The sequence below is a fragment of the Anguilla anguilla genome, chromosome 3 (assembly GCF_013347855.1).
Source record: "Anguilla anguilla isolate fAngAng1 chromosome 3, fAngAng1.pri, whole genome shotgun sequence".
Taxonomy (NCBI): Eukaryota; Metazoa; Chordata; class Actinopteri; order Anguilliformes; family Anguillidae; genus Anguilla; species Anguilla anguilla.
The window spans coordinates 39,853,227-39,876,162 of NC_049203.1; the positions used below are offsets into that span (position 1 = coordinate 39,853,227).

At 50.4% G+C, this 22,936-nt stretch overlaps 1 protein-coding gene across 6 annotated transcripts in view; it reads right to left on the reverse strand.

Moving 5' to 3' along the window:
- Nucleotides 1–697: 697 nt before the first annotated feature.
- LOC118223872 (mitogen-activated protein kinase kinase kinase 13-like) overlaps nucleotides 698–22,936 on the reverse strand; it is a 44,029-nt gene continuing 21,790 nt past the window's right edge. For 2 of the 6 annotated variants that reach the window (XM_035410884.1, XM_035410885.1), the window contains exons 2-14: nucleotides 15,904–16,612; nucleotides 14,691–14,874; nucleotides 13,307–13,498; nucleotides 11,828–11,986; nucleotides 11,305–11,463; nucleotides 10,750–10,858; nucleotides 10,300–10,409; nucleotides 10,053–10,169; nucleotides 8,939–9,082; nucleotides 7,310–8,006; nucleotides 6,897–6,967; nucleotides 6,325–6,616; nucleotides 698–4,444 (exon numbers count right to left, since the gene is read on the reverse strand). In XM_035410884.1, the coding sequence (XP_035266775.1) occupies nucleotides 4,352–4,444; nucleotides 6,325–6,616; nucleotides 6,897–6,967; nucleotides 7,310–8,006; nucleotides 8,939–9,082; nucleotides 10,053–10,169; nucleotides 10,300–10,409; nucleotides 10,750–10,858; nucleotides 11,305–11,463; nucleotides 11,828–11,986; nucleotides 13,307–13,498; nucleotides 14,691–14,874; nucleotides 15,904–16,543 (2,967 nt within the window). In that variant the 5' untranslated portion in view covers nucleotides 16,544–16,612 and the 3' untranslated portion in view covers nucleotides 698–4,351. Of the gene's footprint in view, nucleotides 4,445–6,324; nucleotides 6,617–6,896; nucleotides 6,968–7,309; nucleotides 8,007–8,938; nucleotides 9,083–10,052; nucleotides 10,170–10,299; nucleotides 10,410–10,749; nucleotides 10,859–11,304; nucleotides 11,464–11,827; nucleotides 11,987–13,306; nucleotides 13,499–14,690; nucleotides 14,875–15,903; nucleotides 16,613–17,331; nucleotides 17,906–21,180; nucleotides 21,280–21,412; nucleotides 21,458–22,936 lie in introns of those variants that run through there. The other 4 variants (XM_035410890.1, XM_035410887.1, XM_035410888.1 and 1 more) reach the window with 4 other exon arrangements.

Consider the following 22,936-nt stretch of genomic DNA (forward strand, 5'->3'; position numbering starts at 1 on the left):
AATTGATTGAAGTCGATCAATTGTGCTGTTGTTATACATAAAATTAAAAAAGAAAATAACACCAATGTGTCTCTGACAGAAGTGAAACGTATCATTTAGGAATGAAGCCTCAAGAAAAGTTGTAACATGACTGGGATTAAGGAGGACCTAGAAAGAGGAACAGAAACATCTTCTGTAAACGTGTTAAGAGAAAGGACACGTCCGTCTTCTCTGCGTGTGGTTCGTTTAGGAAATGCTATTCGCGTTTGGGTCACTGCCCACAGAGGAGCAGCGTCTTGCGGCTTTCAGCGGTCTGTGAGCACGGGCTTGGAAGTGGGTCACACAGCGCCCTGCCTTTAGGGCAGCGTGACCTCAGAAATGACCCCTCATTGGCACCATTCAGCCCCGATCTGCTTCTGAGCTCTAACTGAGTAAACTGTTTAGACAGATACAGTATGCTGAAAGATCACCCCTAAACTGCAATCAATCGACAGCTTCATTTCCTCTCTTAACATATCTTGCATATTTGACCTCTTAGATGTATGCTGACGGATGCCTTTTATTGTGTACATTTGTACATTTATTGTGCGTTTATTGAAAATGGGCCTTTTGTGTAAGGAAAGACATTTGCCCTTTTCATACAATACGTGCAATAACACTCCCAACTCGACAATGGAACAGGAAGACCTGACTATAAAGAAAATGAGAGAGATGTTCATTTGGTACAGTACATCAGCTTTTATTCCATGCAGTTGTTTGCTTTGATTTTATTCCTCCTTAGTTCCCACTGCACTGTACACTGGCTAATACAGGAAAGGATCAGGATTGGTTGATAAGGAAGCCATTCAAGAAGAGGAGGCGGAGCATGAGTGACCGACAGAAAGACAGAGGCTAAGGGCTAGGACAGCTCTCTCCAAGTGAAATCTGCCAGGTCTCTTAAACATCCCAATACGCACGATGGGGTAAAAGTAGCTGTTGGCATTTGTAACTAAGCTAATCAGAGTAAAAGAGGGAGAGAGAAAAGAGAAGAGAGACAGAGAAAAGAGAGAAGAGATTAGCAATCAGCTTAATGACATCAGAGGTCAGAAACGACAGTAGTGGTCATTTCGTTCCTTGCTGCGATGCCCAAGCATTTCGTTGAAGGGTTGAATTTGGAGTCCCTGCTTTGGATGACAATCCTAGTTTTACTGAGAGAAATACGCAGCCTCTCAAGATGGCTGACTTCAATATGCTGCACAACAGAGGCAGCGTCTCGAGGCTAAGCTTTGAGCCAGTTCCGTCCATTAGGACGTTAACTGACTCAGCGCGCAAATGCAAGCTTGGGTCCTAGTTACTTGAGGGCGTAGCGGCCGAAATAGCAGTTGTTTGCAGGGGTGACGGATTTTTAAGATGTCCGCCGGCCAGTTTACCGCCATGGACTACAGCAAGGACTCTGGTCAAACACTGAGAGGTACGCAGACAGCCCTTCTGTCATTATCTTTCACAAACAGAGAAAGATAATGACTGGTTCCCACAGGTGAGACTGTTTGGGGCAAGAGACAAACAGGTTCTCAGAACACACTCTCCTTCTCAGAGACTGGCTCCAGTTGCTCTTCTGATGCGTTTCTGATCAGAAAAACTCCTTCATTTATTATAATATTGGTTATACCCCCAACATCCATTAGGAAACCTTTGCCTGACACGAGAAGAACAGAGCCAGCTAAAATTAACAGGATTCTTTTGAAATACAGATATAACAACAGGTTTTTTCCACCATAAATTAATCCAATAATCATGTAGGCCAGCTACAAAACAAGTCAGGTTAAAATGTTAAATTAACACATTTAAATTAAATGAATCAGAATTTACAAGATCGGTCCCAGCATTTCTTCACATAAGACATTATCCTTCACTCTTAACAACCTTTGCCCACTTCCCAATAACTTCATTTGAACACGTTAGCTTTTTAATACCATTTCGACATAAAAATGCGTGGAGAGGTGGGGGACGCGGAGCACCTCAGGAAGGAAGGAAGGAGGTCGGGTCTCCAGGGTCAATATCAGCGGGCAGTAGCACACTGCAGCGAATCACCGCTTACAGAACAGCACGCTACACAACGTCCCCCGCACCCAAATCACATGATCAGCAAAGGGCGGGACATGGCTTGTAACCCAGGTCACGTGATACTGGTCAGGAGACATACAGCTCTAGACATATATTAATGACAGGGAGTTTGTGGACATCACAGGAAGCGGCAGTCTTTAAAGATAAGATATCCGCAACACTCCTTCCACATCAGCGCTGCGGGACCGATAAAAAAACAACACTGTGGATTCAACTTCAGTGGTAATGCGGCAAGCTCAACCCTTTCTACCCAGTAGCTGTTATTCTGTGACAAAAACAGCGTTCAGAGTTCAGCGATGCCACAATTACCAACCCCTTCATTTAGTCCGAATGTAGGAATGCATTATAATTTTATCTTATACCGACTGGCCATCAACCTGTGTACAAATACACTGATGAATGAATGCAATGATACAAATAAAACAGATGCAGTATCCCTTTTTAAAATAAGCAGAGAACACAGACAAATACAGCCATTGTGAGACTGACGAGCAACGGAAATACAGATGAGTAAACAGTTATGCGTTGAGCACTGCACTGGAATTTGGGAGAAAGACATATTGCAACTGAATCCTAGGTAACTATCTCCACCTAGTGGACACACGTAGCAAAAATACTGAGCGGCATTTTTACTCGACTTGTTATTCAATACCTGAGCTTCCAACGTGAAAAGCAACCATTTGGCGGCGTTCATCGTAAAATTAACGTTTTAAAAATATATATTTATATTTTAAAAAGAGCCGTTCACCATTAACTGCAGTTCCTCTGTGCATCGTCAATCCGTCCAGCCTGCTGGACAGCTCCAAGCAGATGAATCTAGGTCTCCTGAGTTTTATTCTGCATTATTGCTCTGTTTCTTTCATCAACCAATCACAGGGAGGGGGGGCGGTCCGGTGCCTGTCACTGACCCCGCCCCCCCAGATCTGCCCCTCACTCAGTAAGCTGTGCTTCCGCATGACAGAACAGTGTTGTGCAACATCCAGCCATCAAAGAAATGACAAAAGAGCCAGTCAAAGGGGGGCTTGCGGACCTGAGCAAACATTTAAAGGGATACTGCATTCTGAAAGGAAACTGATCACACTGAATTATTACACATGAAGTAACTCTGAGAGTCCAGACGCAGACCGAGTTCAGGTCCCTGCATCCGCGATCCACAGGAACTCACTTTCACGGTCCTGCTTCTGTTCCAGCCTACGTTTTTCCACATTATCTTCAGTGAGTCCACCGGCGCAAGAAAATTCAACACTGGTTGGGTTCTTGTTCAACACTTCCCGGAACAAATTTCGAACAAAAGTAAAATAATCGAAAGGAAACAGGCAAAGCAGGGTGATGGTCATGTGGTCTTGGACTCAAAAGGAGAAGCCGGGTTAAGCTGGTTGAATTTTACCATTAATATAAACAGGGCCAGAGTCTTGTTTCCCTGGCAACATGACTCATGCTCTTGACAAGTCTTGCATTAGAGGCTGAGCAGACATGCTATGTGGAACAGTAGGAAGGTTCTGGAATGATCGATGGAGGAGATTTGTGGGGGGGGTGCTGTTCATGCTGGTGTTTAGGCTTATAACCCCCTTTCTCCATTCTCCTGGAGGTGGTGAGGGGGCACGTTTTTGTAAACTCAGAAGAAATAAAACAGCCAGGTGTTTGCTCTTGGGCAGTTGGACAGTTGGACAGTGAGACAGTGGGACAGTGGGACAGTGCTAGCTCCTGGTAAGCTCTGGGGCGACGCTACAGTTAAAATGCGCCCACTTCCTGTAGAACGCTCTGCACTGCACTGGTTGGCTGAGAACAGCTGCCCTTACGGGGGTGGAGCCTCAGGTAATTAGCAGTGCCTAGAGGAACAGGTTCGTACCCACGATGCTAGCAAAGCCACACCCAGGAACCAGGTGCGCAGTCTCTCTCTAACCCAGCTGCAGGGGATCCTCATATATTACTCTGTGCAAATATACTTGCACCTACTCATTACGATGTTTGCTTTTTTGTTCATTTTGCATCTGTACAAAATGATATACAGATATACATATACAGTCGTTAAACTCAAAAGGTAAATGGTGAACGTTGCAATGGCTACACTGAAACTGGACAGATTGGGATCCCTGTCTTCCTTGCTGAGAGGTGGTGGTGCTGCTGGGGGGCCGGTAAATGGGGGTGGGGGGGGGGGGGGCGGTGCTGTTAGAAGTCGGTTTGCTTGTGGCGTGATGCATTATTGCCGTTGTTCGTAGAGGGCGTAGGGGTACTGAGGTCATCTTGGGGGCGGAGAGGGCGGAGAAGATCACCAGGTGGAGGGCTTGGTGTTCCTCACGGTGGCGTCTGAGCACTCGGCCTCCGAGGAATCGCAGTCCGACTCTCCGAAGTGCAGCGGGTTCTGGGGGGGGAAACAGGGCCCAGGGAGAAGGTCACTCGGCGTGCGAACAAAGAGCCAAAGAGTCAAGCTGGGCACGCGCTTGCTGCAGACACAAACGTAGGCTAGCTCGTACGCGCTAGGTGACGTAAAATGGCGCACTTTGCAGAGAGAACGAAACTCCGCGTTGACTTTGGTCGCCAGTGTGCGCATCCCCGCTGGGAACTAGCCGAGATGCTCGCGCTGCAAAGTCAACGCGGAGATCGCAGGCAATTGGTCTACAATATCACATCGGTAGCTGCATTGCCTCGTGGGAACTGCCTCACCTCATCTGTTTCGTGAAAACAGCATAGGCCATGTCCGAAACAGTGCACTTGCGTACTATTGAGTAAAGCTGTAGTTGAAATTTGTTAAGCAGAGGAGATTTTCTCTAACTGGAGTGCACTTAAAATCCCAGGAAGATATACTTATTTCCAGGGTTATAGAGTATATTTGGGAGCATACGTTTCAGGAAGTAAATGACTATTTTGGCCCTATAAATCCTTTTTTTGCTTCCGTGTTTCTTGTGGTTGTCACAACCACAGAAGCTTAATATTAAAATTAATCTTAATCTTAATCTGCACCCTCTATCAGCGTGGACTGTCACGCCAACAGTTTGAAGTGAGCATACACACGTTCGTACGCGGGCGTCTTGTTCAGCTGTGGTTCGATTTCGGCCGTGTTCGCCTTCATATCAGCTACGCGCCCATCTTCAGTCCCCCCGAAATCCGCGTTCAGAGCCCCGGTACAGAGAAGCAGACTGAACCCATTTCCGTAGCTCCGCAGCGGGAGGTCTGTGAGTGCCGGGAACCGCTCTTCTCCAGCGCGGTTTCAATAGCTGCGCATCACAGCCTCCCAGGGCTTAGGGTTACAGTGCCTTTCAATCAGCGCATTCACACCTGCCACAGCAGGTCAGCCCGCTCCCACACAGCGCATAAACAATGCAGGCGCCCTGGCCGGAAGCCAGCGGGCACGGTGGCCTCTGGGCCTCCGCCTGCTCTACAATTACTACACGACAACCGGGTTTCAAATGAACGCCAATCTGTTAAAGAACTTTCGGGACTCTAATCATAAGCGCCATCAAATTAGGTGCCATAAAACAAGGCCGCTTCGCTTTATGGAGTCATTTGATGTCACTGCAGATTTAATGCGTGGTTTCAACTGGCGCAGGGATTTTTTTCTGGTCTCGCAAAAGATGCTTCAGATACTTTATCGCAACCTGCCGGTTTCACAAATGCTGGTGTCGGTATCAATGAGTTTGCAGTTAAAAACAAGAAAATGCAGCTGATCTCACTCCAGAGCAGAACTATCCCCTTAATTTGGCTATCATAGTAGTGTACAGCTATGTAACACGGGATCATACACTGTTTCCAGAGTGTGAATGGACTTGGAAAGTGCAGAGAGGGGAGGAAGAGGAAGGAGGAGAGGAGGTGAGGCCACAGGAAGAAGCAGGACCAGAGGAGGAGGCGGGGTCAGATGTGAAGAGTAGGAGGGGCCAGACGGGAGGGAGCAGCAGGAAGAGGCGGGAAACGGGGGAGGAAGGGCCGAGATGAGAGGACATGACCACATGAGGGGGCGGGGCTTCAGGAGGAGGAGGGGTTAGACACCTGCAGGAGGAGGGGCCTCAGACAGAGGAGGGGTTAGAATGCCTGCAAGAGGAGGCGGGGTTTCAGAAGTAGGAGGGGTTAGACGCCCACAGGAAGAGGCGGGGCTTCAGAAGTAGGAGGGGTTAGACACCCACAGGAAGAGGCGGGGCTTCAGAAGTAGGAGGGGTTAGATGCCCGCAGGAAGAGGCGGGGCTTCAGAAGTAGGAGGGGTCAGACGCCCGCGGGCGGAGGGGGGAGGAGGAGGGGGCGGAGACAGACCTCGTAGGCGTGCTCGTCGGCGCACAGCTTCCCCAGGGAGATCTGGGTCTTGACGCGGCGCACGGCGCACTCCTTGTCGGACAGCCCGTCGGACTGGGTGGAGATGTCGATGGGGATGTCGGGCGTGTGGGAGAGCAGCTCGTCCAGGTGCTCCTCCTGGCTGGCGCTCAGCCGCTCCAGGGGCCCGCTGTGGGAGCGGTCGCTCGTGTTCCCCTCCTCGCCGTCCGACACCGACAGGTTCTCCGAGCTGAAGGTGGAGTAGGACTGGAAGCTGCTCATGCAGCGGTGGGGCCTGAGGGGGGGAGGAGCGGAAGACGCCGCGCTTTCAGAGAGGGGCCGTCTCAGGAGGGGGAGAGACTGCGTCCAGCCCCGAGGCCAGATGCAGCTCAGAATCACCCGACGTCTTCAGAGCAGATAGCGATTACCTCAAATTATGTCTACTGTTCAGATATGATGAACTGTACATGGAAACGGTATATTCAAAATGTATTTTTCAAACCTCCCTGATCCTCTGGAAAAACCTGGACCTACAGTGTGTGCAATGAAAGCCAATGCAGAAATCGGTATCTCACCTTTGTCTTCGTGGAAACTCGACTTCACTGTCCACCTCTCCCTCTTCCTCTTCAGAGGACTCGTCACCACCCTGATAATACCAGGAGCGTTCATAAGAACCCATGGGGCGTTGAGTCACTGAACACCAGGTCTATTATTATCTACGCATGAAACTCAGCTATTCAACACTACATCCATTATCACATTCACATGTAGCTCAGCAGTTAAACACCAGATCAATTATCATCCACACATGGAGCTCAGCCACAGAACACCAGATCCATTATCATCCATTCACAGGGCTTAGCTGATAAACATCAGATCCATTATCATCCACTCATGGGCCCCAGCCAGTAAACACTGAAATCAACTGAAGCAAAATCTCAGTTAAAAACCGGATGTATGAGTGCGGTAGGTCATTAGCTGGCCTCACCTTCCTGAGAGGCCGCAGCGTGCAGGGCAGGCGGTACGGCGCCTCCCGCCCCTGGCCCGCCCCCTCCTCCGGCGCGCCTCCCTCGGGGCCGCGGGGAGCGGCGGGGGGCGGGGCCTCCTCGCAGGTGCTCAGCAGGGAGTAGTGGGGGAGCTCGGGGTGGCTGGGGGCGGGAGGCGTGTCCTGGCAGCGCAGGCAGCCGGGGAAGGGGTGGGCCTGGCAGCAGGGGCAGAGCGGGCCGGGGCGGGGGTCGGCCTCGCCGCCGCCGGCGGGGATGAGGTCCGGGCCGGGCCCGGGGCCGGAGGGCCGGCGCTGCGGGTGGTCCGTCTGCGGGCTGCGCAGGGCCGCCGCCGGGCCGAAGTAGCGCAGGTCGCTGGCGCAGTTGGCGGCGGTGTCCTGGCGGCCCTGCGGCGGCGGCGGCGGGGGGAGGAGGGCGCCCTCTGGGGGCAGGTGGTGGTGGTGGTGGTGGTGGTAGTGCTGCTGCAGGGGGAGCTGCTCCTCGGCTGCGGAGGCCGCGCCGGGCTTCGGGATCCCCGGGAAGTCGCCGTGGCTGCCCTTGCTGTTGGCGCGGCGGTGCCGCGGCTTGCTGCGGTAGCGGGCCTTGCCGGGGGGCGTGGACACCCGGGGGCTGGCCGACAGGGGCAGGGGCGAGGGGAGCACCTCCACGCTGGGGATCCCGTCGGATCGCAGCAGGTCAGGTCTGCAAGGTTAACAGAGAGATCAGTCAAAACAGACAGATCAGCCAGAAACAGATCAGTCAGAGACAGGGAGATCAGTCAGATACAGAGAGATCAGACATACACAGAGAAACAGAGAGATCAGTCAGAAACAGAGAGATCAGACATACACAGAGAAACAGAGAGATCAGTCAGAAACAGAGAGATCAGTCAGAAACTGAGAGATCAGTTAGAAACTGAGAAACAGGGAGATCAGCCAGAAACAGAGATCACTCAGAAACAGAGAGATCAGTCAGAAACAGGGAGATTAGTCAGAGACAGGGAGATTAGTCAGAAACAGAGAGATCAGACATACACAGAGAAACAGAGAGATCAGTCAGAAACTGAGAGATCAGTTAGAAACAGAGAAACAGAGAGATCAGCCAGAAACAGAGATCACTCAGAAACAGAGAGGTCAGCCAGATACATAGAAATCAGCCAGAAACAGAAAGATCAGTCAGAAACAGGGAGATCAGTCAGAAACAAGGAGATCAGACATACACAGAGAAACAGAGAGATCAGTCAGAAACTGAGAGATCAGTTAGAAACAGAGAAACAGAGAGATCAGTCAGCAACTGAGAGATCAGTTAGAAACAGAGAAATCAAGAGATCAGCCAGAAACAGAGATCAGTCAGAAACAGAGAGGTCAATCAGAGGCCAGCTTTGGGTAACACAGATTTCACCAATGATATACTGCTGTTGCAGTACAAGACAAGACACGATAATTTTATGGGTAGTGAGTAGATAAAAATGTTAAAAAAAGAAATACTGAACTCACAGCAGCAGTGAAGGTTGGTGTTTTAAAGAGTGGCAAAAAACTGTGTTTATACAGTGATGGTGAAGGTCAGCATGTTAATTGTACTGTAGCGGTGAAAGGCAGTTTCCTCTAACAGCGTGAGCGTGAATGATCTCTGACCTCTTGGGCGTCGGCACCCCTGGTTTGTGGGACATGCTGCCCTTCTTCTTAATCAGTTTCTCCACGGCGTTGGGCCTCACGATGGGGCGAACCAGGTGCCTCTTATACGTCCCGGGATACTTCTTCTCCACCGCCTGCTCTCTCCTACAGGGAAACAGGGAAACAGGAATTCAGGTTCTGCCCCATTAACGAGCGGATCCGATTGTGCGATGAAAGAGTAATACACTCCACACTGGTGCGTTAGCACTGATGACACCTGCTGTTCTGCCCTTTATCTTTATGCTCTTATGATGTGGGGGTCAGTGTGGTGCAATGGTGATGATATCAGAGTACTACAGTTCTGTCTGAGAACTGTTTGCTGGTTAAAGTTTGGTATTGTATGCAGATTAGGTTCTAAGGGCAGGTGCATTCTAAGGATAGGAGGTTCTAAGAGCAGGTGAAATCCAAGGATAGGAGGTTCTAAGAGCAGGTGGAATCTAAGGATAGGAGGTTCTAAGAGCAGGTGGATTCCAAGGATAGGAGGTTCTAAGAGCAGGTGGAATCTAAGGATAGGAGGTTCTAAGGGCAGGTGGAATCTAAGGATAGGAAGTTCTAAGGGCAGGTGCATTCTAAGGATAGGAGGTTCTAAGAGCAGGCGGAATCTAAGGATAGGAGGTTCTAAGAGCAGGTGGAATCTAAGGATAGGAGGTTCTAAGGGCTGGTGGATCCTAAAGACAGGAGGTTCTAAGAGCAGGTGGAATCTAAGGATAGGAGGTTCTAAGAGCAGGTGGAATCTAAGGATAGGAGGTTCTAAGGGCAGGTGGATCCTAAAGACAGGAGGTTCTAAGAGCAGGTAGAATCTAAGGATAGGAGGTTCTAAGAGCAGGTGGAATCTAAGGATAGGAGGTTCTAATAGCAGGTGGAATCTAAGGATAGGAGGTTCTAAGAGCAGGTGGAATCTAAGGATAGGAGGTACTAAGAGCAGGTGGAATCTAAGGATAGGAGGTTCTAAGAGCAGGTGGAATCTAAGGATAGGAGGTTCTAAGAGCAGGTGGAATCTAAGGATAGGAGGTTCTAAGGGCTGGTGGATCCTAAAGACAGGAGGTTCTAAGGGCAGGTGAGTTTGCACACTCACTTCATGAGCTCCTTCTCACGGACCTCCAGCTGGAGCATGATGGCACTCAGCTCCATGTAGAGGTTGTTGGCTCTCTCCAGCTTCCTCTCGTAGTGCTCCCGAATGTCAAGGGCGTGTCTGAAGGGGAGGGAGGGATGAGGTAAAAACAGAAAGATGTTCAGACAAGCGCACGCACACACACACGGTGAGGAGGTGAGGGCCTGTGTGTGTGTGTGTGTGTGTGTGTGTGTGTGTGTCTCTGGCTCACCTGAGCTCGTCTCTCCGCCGGCGAATCAGCTCCTCGTCCAGCCGATGGATGCAAGTGCCTTCACTCTTTATCTTCTCAAAGTGCTTCTTCACCTCCTCTCTCCACTCGGCCTGAAGGAGACCCAAAACACACACACACACACACACACACGCATATGCACACACACACACACGCACATATGCACACACACACACACACACACGCATATGCACACACACACACACACACACACACGCATATGCACAAGCACACACACATGCGCGCACACACACACATGCACACACGTGCGAACACACGGGCACACAGGCACACACACACACACACACACACAAACAGAGGAGCCACAACTTTAAATATATACTTTATAATTACATTCAGTTACCATTAGAAGTTACACTGTTCTGCTCCAAGCTCAGATCTCCCTCAGGACCGGGGTTGTTAAGGGCTCACCTGGGACTTGAAGTAGGTCTCCTGAGGGGTGCCCAGCACATCTGCCGAGGCGATGTCCAGGTGCAGGAGAATCTGCCGGAACGAGGGCCTGTTCCTCGGCTTTCCCTGCCTGCCCGGTCGAGCGGGGGCGAGAGAAAAAGAGAAAGAAAGAGTCAAAGGAGAAGAGGAGGAGGAGAGAGGGAAAGTAAGGGAATGTGAGCAAGGGAATAGACGGAGGGAGAGAGTGGGAGGAGACAGGGAGCGTTTTGAGTGAAATCGCGTCAGCCGTCTCTTGTACATTACAGGCATTTAGCAGACGCTCCTATCCAGAGTGACTTACACAACCTTTTTTTACATTTACATTGCATTAATTTATACAGCTAGATATATACTGAAGCAATGCAGGTTAAGTACCTTGCTCAAGGGTACAACGGCAGTGTCCTACCCAGGAATCGAACCTATGACCTTCTGGTTACAAGCCCAGTTCCTTACCCACTATGCTACACTGCCACCCTGAAGCGCAGTGCTCTGAATGGGGGGAAGGGGGGACGGCGCATTGGGAGGTGCAGCTCTCACCATGTCTGCTTCATGAGGATCTTGAAGCCGTCGGGGCAGGTGGAGGGCACGGGCAGGTGCAGGCTGTTGCTGCCCACCCCCCAGATGATGGCCGAGGAGTCCACGTCCTTGTAGGGGATCTCTCCCGTCAGCAGCTCCCACAGCACCACCCCAAACGACCTGCAGGGGGCGCAACAGAGGCGCTCAGTGGGTGCCAGTCACTCTTTCAGGGTCACATAAGTATTACACATTATGTTCTTCACAGAATGTATCCAATACTTCGCTGTTGGATTCAGCACTCACTTAACACAGCAAAGTTAAAAACTGTGTGATAAAGGGAAGCAGGAACTAGGGTTGCTGGAGGAGCACTCACACCCAAATACTAACATCAGTAAATAAACAGTAATAAATGTCATATACACACATGATTTGATGTGGGATGTGAGGAAACCATGTTAATGGCCAATGGTAAGTCCTGTTTGAGTTGTGTAACTCTAATGCTGCGGGGGGGGGGAGGTCATGTGACCAGGGCCTGCTCGCTCACCAGATGTCCACCTTCTCGGACACAGGCTCGTTCCGGATCACCTCGGGCGCCATCCAGGCCACCGTGCCCGCGAAGGACATCTTGGTGCTCTTGTCGCTGAGCTCTTTGGAGGTGCCGAAGTCGGAGATCTTCACAGTGTCATTGTGCGTGACAAGCACGCTGGCGGGGAGAAGGGAAGGGGGGGGGGGCGGGGGGGGGAGAGACGAGCGAAGGTCGGTAAGACGATACGAAAGTACGGTTTGTTTGTTTGCTCGCTTGTCTGTTCTCCGCTTCTCTTCGTTCCGTTTGTCAGCGTGGAATGCCCTCACATTTCAGGCTCTCTAGGTGAAACTGTCACTGTCTTATGTTTGGAAATGTTTTCCTTAAAAAATCATTTCTAAAGAACAAATGAAAAAAGATAAAAGTAAAAGAGTATATCTGAAAGAAGTAGGCTGCATTGGGGGTTGGTGTATTCGGGAAAAAAAGAACACCTGTCACAGCACCGACACGTCTGGTTTGAGAACGTCTAACGTCAACGCAGTGACTTCCGTTTATTTTAACGCCTTTCAACTTTTTCTCCCCAATTGGTAATTTCTAGCTGCGCTCACGCGGCAATGCTCATCCCAACGTCCAATCACAATAGAGCAAACAGCCACGCGCGCCGTAACCAAGCGCGTAATGTCCACCGTCGCTACCCAGTGCACCGTATCTCGCGAGCCGGACTCGCACAGACGTGAGCTGGAGGAAGACGCGTGTGCCGTCTGAAACCCCCCCTGTTGCCGGGTGACACTCTAGGGCCAGCGGGGCGTCGCTCTGCGCGGCTGCCGGCCACAGTGGGCCCTGGCACGGCCCTGACTCGGCCCTGACTCGATACCAGACTGTGGGGCAAATCTGTGCACCAGAACAGCACCTTAACAGAATGAGCCACCCAGCAGCCCCATGTACCAAGCACCTTAGAGAAAAGAGTCACATGCACAGTGAGGTCACTCGCGCTCGTCAGTCTGTTCGCTCCTCGCGCTCGTTTACCTCAGACCGACGTTAGGGGAGCTCTGCGCTAGCAGCGTGCGCTAACGCGCCGCCGCGGCGCGGAGCTATAAATGGCCTCTCCCTGCTGCGCTGTGGGCTTGCGGGTAAATGGCCGCTCCGCCTCCTCCCGCGCTCACTAACGTCGGGCGCGGGTTCACATTCCGAGGCGGGGAACTGAAACGGCACCGGAGCCCGCGCATGCGGGACGGCCGCGCGGAGCAGCGCTAAAAAAACCCAACCGAGCGCTGCTACAAATATGAGCTCGGTCAGTCACTCAGCGTAAGGGCATTCAAACAGTAACACCCTCCAGTGCCGCCAGAACTGAAGCACCCAAATCATCCGGATCACCACACAAAGCAATAAGATATTCAATAAACCGAACGTGAGGCAACACAGAACTCATATACAGCAGGATTTAGACCAATTACCCTGGAACCCTAAAACACAGCGCCCCTCTCAGGAGGGAGGTCTTACTTCGGGGATTTGAGGTCTCTGTGGATGATCTTGTGGAGGTGCAGGTAGTTCATGCCACTGGCGATCCCTGAGGCCCAGTCCACCAGCAGCCGGGGGGTGACCTTGCGCCCCGCCCTCAGCACCTCATACAGCTGCCCCTGGGCACAGTACTCCATGATGATGCAGTAGCAGGGGGCCTGAGTGCAAACGCCTCTGCAGAGAGAGGGGGGGGGGGAGAGAGAGAGAGAAAAAGAGTGGGAGAGAGACAAAGAAAGAGAGAGAGGAGGAGAGAGTGAGGGGGGGAGAGGGGGAGAGGGAGGGAGAGGGAGAGAGGGAGAGGGGGGAGAGAGAAGGAGAGAGACAAAGAAAGAGAGAGAGGAGGAAAGAGTGAGGGGGGGAGAGGGAGCGAGGGAGAGAAAGAAAGAGAGAGAAAGAAAGAGACGTGCACACACACACACACGCACACACACAATCACCACAAACACACACACAGACAGTAACATTAGTTGAAACTTTAGTGCTAGGCTACACTTTCTCCTACAGCCACTCCTAATGACCTGATTCGATCAGTTCAGCTCTGCTCTCATTGTATCGAGCAGATATCACTAAATGGCGTAATGCAATGAGCAGTCGGCCCAAATTCTGCCATTGTGCCACAGAGATAACCAGACCTCAGCCACATTGCATTAAAGCCTCCCACATAAGCACTGACTTATCATAGCTGGAAACAGACTGGGAATGGTCCTTATGGTGAGTCCGAGGCTAGTCTGCGTATGCATGCGAGTGCGTTTGCTTGCCTGAGTGAGGTGCACACAAGGACATGCCGGTTCACAAAGTACTTTCAGCTGACAACAATGGGGTGTGTATTGTGTACATGAGGACAGACTGTTTCAAAGCAGACTTAGTGCCAATAACATTGGAGTGTGTGTAAAGTGTATATCAGGACATGCTCGAAGCCAATAATGTTGACGAGTCCGTGTGTGTGTATATACACGATGAAGCCAAATACTTAAAGCCAATGATGTTAAGGTGTATCTGTATGTGTGTGTGAGTGTTTGTGTGTATGTGCATGTGTGTGCTTTTGTGTGTCTGCGTGTGTATGAATGTCTGTACAAAGGGCGAAACCAATGGTACTTGAAGCCAATGATGTTGAGGTGTGTGTGTTGTGTTTGCCTGTTTGTGTGTGCCTGTGTGTGTGTGTGTTTATACAGGACAAAGCCAAATACTTACAGCCAAATACATAAATGTAGAGGTGTATCTGTATATATGTGTGTGTGTGTGTGTGTGATATGCGTGTGCATCTGCCTGTGTGAGTGTACGTGTGTGTGTGGTGTGTAGTGTGTGTGTGGCATGTGGTGTGTGTGCGCGTGTGTATGTGTGTGTCTGCACGTGTATGAGTACGTACTTGAAGCCGATAATGTTGGGGTGTTTTAGCTTGCGCAGGGGTTTGATGTCCGTCTCCTTCTGCTCACGGACCTTCTTGATGGCCACTTCCTCAGAGCGGAACTTCCCCAGGAAGACGGCGCCCTGCGCCCCACTGCCCAGCCACTGCAGCTCTGAGATCTCCTCAAACGGGACCTCCCATTGGTCTACAGGCAGAGCGGCTCACCCAATCAGCATCATCGCCACACTCCAAACACCTTCACTAATTACACAGGCCTCCACTCAATCACTGTCATAGGCCCACTCACTAATTCATGCTTCAGGAAAAGGATAGTAATGACTGCAGTTCTAAAACACAGCACATGATATCGCTTCAGCACAACACAGAAGACAAAAGCTGCGTAACATCACAATGCTGGATTAAGAAGAAGCAGACTCAGACTAATACACACTCCTCAGTTTTTAAAACCTGGCCTGGAGATTTCTGCAGAACAAGAGGAGACAACAGTCCTCAGCTGGGAGGGGTAAATGCCTGGAATTCACATCATGACACAGGGGTGCGAAAGGCTTTAAAATGGGGACTACGTGTATTTTGGGCATGTTGATAAGCGTTTCCCCAGGAGAGCCAGGTGAGAAATAGCCATGCCACCACTTAAGCACTGTGCTATAACACAGAGATCCACCGGAGCAAGCCACAGGGGATTAGAGTTAAGTCCGGTGGAGTGGCTGATCGGCTACGGTTAGTACATCCAAATACACAGGAGAATAACAATCTCCTCATTCATAAAGGGATAAACTCAATGTAGTTTTCTTTTTTCAAAATAGGAGGCTAAATTTAATATACAGCATGTTACAGGAATATAATGTGCATTAAACAATGTTCCCAGACAAAAGTGTGAGCTAAAATCCTCTTATATAAATACACATCCATTCACAATTACATTTAAGTCACAATCCCTCTCAGATTGTACCCTGTTTTTATATATAGAATGCAGACCTGGGTCAAATACGTATTTGTTTTGGATTCAAATACTTTTCTGTGCTCTGTTGATCTTGCCTGGCATAATTGAGCCTGTCAGTATGACCAGAAGGCGGGGTTTGCACTTTCTGAGAGTATTTCATTGGTTCCAAAACACCAGACAAGATCAGTGAAGCGTAGAAAAGTATTTGAATTCAAAACAAATACGTATTTGACCCAGGTTTGATAGTACGTACTACATTTCCCATCTGCCCACCTTGCTGCTGCAGCTTGTAGTCGGTGGAGTAGCTCTTCCCGATGATGTTCCAGACGGGGCGCAGGCAGCCGAACAGCCCCTCCAGGAAGCCGGAGGTGCCGTTCCCCGCCCGGTGAAAGTGCAGCTTGATGTCGTCGTGCGGGTGGCCGCATGGCCTGGTCCTGCCCCCGACGTGGCCCGCCGGACAGCCCCCGCCACCCGTGCCATCCTCGCCCTCGCCCTCCCCCCCACTGCCGCAGCCGCCGCCGCCGCCGATGCCGCCCCCGGACCCCGGCGACTCGCAGTCCTCGTGCTCCTGCAGCTGCAGCACGCTGTTGTCGAAGTGCCGCTGCTCGCGGGACGAGTCCTCGCTCAGCGCCGCCGCGGGGGTGCCCCCGCCCCCCGGCGCCAGCTCCTCCCCCGGGGTGGGCGGGGCCACGGGCGTGGGCGTGGCCGGGGGTGGCGCCAGGTCCGTGATGATCTGCGGGGGCGAGGGCGGGGCGGGCGGTTGCTGGGGTGACGCGTTGGAGCTGGCCTTCTTCATGGCGTCGCCCACCACGCTCAGCTTCAGCTCCTCCTTCAGCTTGCCCACCAGCAGGCTGGGGCACGAAGTCCAGGAGAGCACCTCGGGGGAGCTACCCATGGTGCCGTGCGTGTGCATGGACCGCCCACAGAGATAGCGAGGACCTTCCCTAACACACGCTCCTGTCTGGGCTCAACTGGGACGCACCTGGGAGATGGACAGAGATGCACAAAGACAGGTCACTACTGACACCCACTAAATAAAGAAATGTACCCTTATCCTAAGGACCCAATGGCAACACCACAGCAAAAGGAACTCCAAATTAGGAAATAGAAAAGAGCATTACGGCTGCTCAGGTGGTAAACCCATCTGAGGTGCTGCGACACAGCATAACCTGCCACAGCTTTGCCCAGTTTCCATAAGCAGAGCTCAATAGCACCTCCTATGATCCATTAGATGCCTGCAGTGTACCTGCACTTTGACAGAACTCCAGTACAGAGACTCTGACAGCTCAGCCGATGGGTAGCAGCTGATAACACTTGCTTAAGTGGATATGCACAGTGTGTCCCCTCTGAGGAACATGGCTTCTGGGGAATGGCATGTACTTGTGGATGAGTATTCAAAAATTATGGACAACAAATAGGGGAAAATACGTCAACAAATGTAAATTTATACATAACCAAAACACAAAAAGACAAATAAAAACTCAAAATCACCTAAACCGAATGAAACTGAATGTGTAATATAGATTACGTAAACTCCCTAAATACATTTTGTCAAGAACGTTTTCTAATCCACAGCAAACTGGGGGAAAAACGCAACATTCACTGGCAATAAGCGCAAAGAGACACAGTCCATCCCCTGTCATATTCTCATTTCCAGCCCTGCTTCCTGAGATTGAAAGAGCTTATCTTAATGATGATTACATTTTTCATGGTGCGGGATGAGGTCGACAGCAGGGAGAAGGATCTCGACAGCCTGTTCGTGCGCAGCCTCGCGTTGTTAGCAGCCGTACGGTTCCGCGCTCGCAACTACAGATTCCGGGAAGAGCTGGGTTTACCCAGTAACCCCTTCGCGGGGATTAACAACGCGCGCTCGCGGACCATGGGACCAGCGCATCTGGCACGGACAAGCCTCGGGAAAGACCGATGCTGCGCAATTAGAAATAAACACAAAACACAACGACGTGGAGAAAATCCGGTCTCTCCTTCTCAATCCTGGTTATGCAATTTAACGGGTCACACAGCTCCGATAGCGAAACGGCTTCCCGAAAGCCAGAGTTATTTCAGTAACAGAATAAACAGAAAGGTCAGAGTACAGTGTTGCGTCCTGATTAGCGAGCGGAGAGAGAGGGAGGCGCGTATCCCAACTGCCCACCGCAGCGGAGCCACTGCGCAGATAAATGTGCAAATGTGAAAAAAATACCCGCTACCGGCTAATGACCTTTGCACTCGGTCTGCTGTTCCTCAGGGTAGTCAATGTTCTGACTTATCTGTTTACTGCAACATGACCGATATCACGCATAGCCAAATGTGACCCTACAACATCCCCCAAACGGCATATTCTGTGCCATGAAAAAGGAACACAAACACGTGTTTCTGACACAAGCTGTCAACTCCAGGCATGTTTTGGTGAGGTATGCATTAGAGACAACATGTTTTGGTGTGGTATGCATCAGAGATGCCACGTTTTGGTGAGGTATGCATTAGAGTTGGCATGGTTTGGTGTGGAAAATGAGTCCTAGGGAGCCCCCTGCAGCTGAGAGCAGAGTTGAAATAGCTGCAGGTAGCTGATGTGTGGGCTGAAGGGACAGGTAGAGATACGACAGGGGTCAGACACAGTGTACCGCCGTTAGGTGCTTTACGGTGCGGTGCAGCGGAACAGGGTTTTGGTGCGGGAGGGGTGCGGACGGCGTGCGGTACGGGGCGGGGTGGTGCGGTACTTCGCGGCGCTGCGGCGCGGCCCGGTCCCACCCCGCCCCGCCCGGGGAAACCGGATCGCAGGGAGAGTGAGGCCGGCTGCCAGCAGCGCATCAATAATGCAGAGTGATCTGTGCGTGCGCAGCCGAGAGTGCGGCTCTCTCAGGTAACGGCTCAATCTCGCCCCTCCGCTGCACAGACAGCGGAGCAGCTCCCATCCGCCCCGCGCTGTAATTCCACCCGCCGGGCCACGCACACCACAGGGCCCAGTTACACACAGGCAGCAGCGCTCACAGGCAAGATGGGGAGATGTCCCACATTAGCACACACAGAACAACCACACACACACATACACACACACTCATACGCATACTCACATACACTCACACACACTCATACGCATACTCACATACACTCACAGACACATACTCACATACACTCGCACACACTCATACACATACTCACATACACTCACACACACTCACGCATACTCACACACACTCACACACACAGAATAACTCTCACAAAGAATAACTACACACACATACAAAAAAAACTCATACGCATACTCACATACACTCACACACACTCATACGCATACTCACACACATAGAATAACTCTCACAAAGAATAACTACACACACTCATACGCATACTCACATACACTCACACACACTCAGACACATACTCACATACACTCACACACACTCATACGCATACTCACACACACTCACACACATAGAATAACTCACAAAGAATAACTACACACACACTCATACGCATACTCACATACACTCACACACTCATACACATACTCACATACACTCACACACACTCATACGCATACTCACACACACTCACACACATAGAATAACTCACAAAAAATAACTACACACACACATACACACACACTCATACGCATACTCACATACACTCACACACACTCATACACATACTCACATACACTCACACACACTCATAATAACTCTCAAAAAGAATTACTTGCACACGCACACACACTCACACAAACAAAGAATATCATACACGCACATACACACACAGAATAACTCTCTCATGCACACACAGAATAATTCTCTCACACACAGATACACACACAAGATCACTCTCATACTTACACACACCCATGCAAAAAGAATAACAAACACACACTCACACACACAAAATATCTCTCTCACACACATACTCATGTGCACAGAATGACGCTCACATGCGCACAGAATCAAACTTCCTCTCCTCACTCACAGACACACCCACACACAGAACAACTCTCACGAATGGACACACAAATTAGCACACAAACAATAACATAAACACTCACTCACACGCACACAAGCCCGCACACACACCCACTATTGTCCCCATATGCAGCTCCTCTCCTACACGCACACACAAAGATCACAATACAGTTAAAGTTCTCTGGAAAACATCAACCCCCTCCCTCCAACATGCAAATCCCTCAGGCCCACAGTCCATAACCGTGCAAGTAACGGCTACCGTCTTTAGCCTCAGGATCAGTGCAGTCGATTCACGGTCCCGGCTAGGCCATGAAAGATTACCCAGGACCACATGTCCCACAGTCACTGCGCTAAGCCGAAGATGCTTCCGCTGCACACAGGGTTCTGCAGCGAGCAGGAAACACAGCTCGGCCTGCGCTCTATCACAGTTACAGCCTGCGCTCTCTCACAGTTACAGCCCTCACAGCACGTTCTCTTATTGAATTCATTTGACTCATTTACTTTTTAATAAAAAAAAAGTCGTCTGGAACACGGTGCTCCTGAAGAGGACGGCTGACTCAGGCGAAGAGTAACGTAGCAGGCCGGCTAGCATTAATCCCAAGTCCGCCGTGAATTATTGATGTCCGCGGTGACTGTTATCCTGTTAATAATGTCTGGGCCTTACCAAGAAAAAAGCCCGTTCTGGCGGTGTCAATAACTGATCTAAACTCCACACTGGACATGGTGTCTGTGACATCGGGCCAGGATTGAGAATGTGAAGTTCGGGCACATCTAGTTCTATGCTGGCCCAGCTACATGAACGTCCCTCGCTACGCTGCAGGGTTGAGGTAAAACAGGAATCGGTGTTCAGTACCGGAACACTCACACTAACACTGTTGTAAGATAAAGACAGAGACAAAGAGATAGGAGGAGGAGAGGAACGTGGCTGATAACTGAGAATGAGAGAAGGAGGGGATGAGGAGAGGAAGAGAGGCAGTGATAATCGAGAGTGAGTATGAGAGAGAGAATATGATAGAAAGATAGGGGGAGAGAGTATGAGAGAGAGAGAGAGACTGTAGTATACAGAGAGGATGATCCTTTAATCCAGGAATACACCACAGGGATGTGCCTGGAAACAAAGCCATCCCCCTCTCCCAACATCACACACGCACACACACACACAGAGGCATATAAAAATCCATGGCTGCAGATAAACACACATACATACACATACAGGCATACACACATAAGTGTATGCACGAATGCACACACAGACACACACGCATAAGACCACACATACACACACACATGCACATGCACAGGCAGATACAAATGCATGGTTGCAGATAAACGCACGCACACACACACACACACACACACACACGCACATGCACATGCACATGCACAGGCAGATACAAATGCATGGTTGCAGATAAACGCACACACATGCACACACACACACGCACACACACGCACGCACGCACACGCACACACACACACACACACATCTCATTAAAAGAACCCCTGCTGGGAGCAGAAGGGGGCCCCACCCCTAAGAGAACAGCTGCTACCAGCACAAGCATCAATTTAGCTCCCACGACATCCCACAATGCACCCTTACCGACCTGCCGCCGCTGCTGCTGTATGCGTGTGTGTATGAACCAGGACACAGCCATTCCCGCAGCCAGTCCAGAACAACACAGGGCAGTGAGCGCTCAGAGCAGCTCACTGGCCTCTACCCAAACTCACCCTCCCTACCCTCCCGCCACTCCCCAGCCCTCCCCACCTCGTCCTGGGACGCGCAGAGACGAGGCCGCTTCAAACCTGGGGTGACGGGAAAATAAAGCACTTATAAAAGGTGTAATCAATGCAGTGTGTGGAGATTTGAACACGCACCTACTCCTATCCCGGAATCAGTTCTGCTCGTGTCTGCTTTATGGACCTTTATCAAAGTGCCTCGCAAGCGACTCCCCCCCCCCCCCCCACCCAAACCCTGCTCCAGGGAATATGGGCTGATGTTCGAAGCTGACGGAGGACGTTGACCTAGGTGCTGTGGGTAAATCTATAATCTGCCGAAAGCCAGCCCAGAGGCACCAAAAAAAAAGGCAGGATTCCCCCCTCAAACAAAGTTCCTCAGACGTACAGTCAGAGAGGTCACATGTCTGGAGTTTCTGGAGGCCCCTCCCCTAAGCCCCCCCCACCCTTTGCTGAAAAACGTCAGACTTTGCCCTTTTGAGCAGAATGGATGATGCTGGCAGAGGACTGATCTGAAATCAGCACTTGTCTGTTTGCATTAAGGAACATCAACAGAAAGAACCGTGTCAAAGGTCATTTCGTAATTATGAGGACTTCAAGCAAACAGAATATTTTGAGTTTTACACTGTATCTTGGGAGCTAGGGAGGCTTTAAGTAGACAAGTCTATGCACAAACAGATTATTCCCTCTCCTTGCTCATTAGTCTCTATGAAAATCTACCAGAGTAAACGGACCGATGAAGCACTCCCAAGTAACTCTCTGAGCATGTCCATGGTCCAGTGAAGCAAACATGTTCAGTGGCCCACAGCTTATTATAACCCAACAAAAGAAAAATCTAAACATATGCTCAAAAAGGTCTATGTAGGCTAACTAGTGTAGTGTATGTAATAGGCACAGTTTTAACTGGGGTTACTTAAATGTCAATGAAAGTTAAAATTAGATTTTGGCATGAATCTCTGCAACTCCTCCCAACAACCCATAGTTTAGGAAACTGATCTTAAGTATCCGTAACTTTCTTCAGTTTGAGTCTGTGATACTTTTGTCGGCCTAACTAAGGGTTTATTTAGACCACACCAGGACCACACCAGCACTTGATCTGAGTATGAAAATGATTCCCATATTGATAGCATGTAATCCTAAATGCATGGTCACATCAGAACTATAATATATTTTGTCTCGTCACCTTAAATAACAGCCGGGCTGCATGACTCATAAATCAGCGGTTTTAACACTGTTTGACGTCTCGCCGTCTGCAGTGATTTCCCTTCGTGCCTGCTCGGTCAAAACCGTTTCTGGGTCAAGGGTCATTCCCACGTAAGGACTACAAACGGAAGTTCATTAAAAAAAAAGAGGCTGCACCCTGAATCTACCTGTGCCTGACACCCACTCGGGTCCCGGGGTCTAAAACGACTCACTCCTCGACTCTCCCTCACACTTACACTAAAATAACCGCGAGCGCCAGAGTGTCAGTTCTGTGAGTTACTCACAGCACTCTGACACTCATTCATAAATTCACAGGAATTACCAGCAGAACGACACACAGACGCGTCTTTCCGCCGTTCTAGTGCAGCCATTTATAGTCATACTTGTCTCAGGAAGCTTCTAAAAATACGGCTGTAATT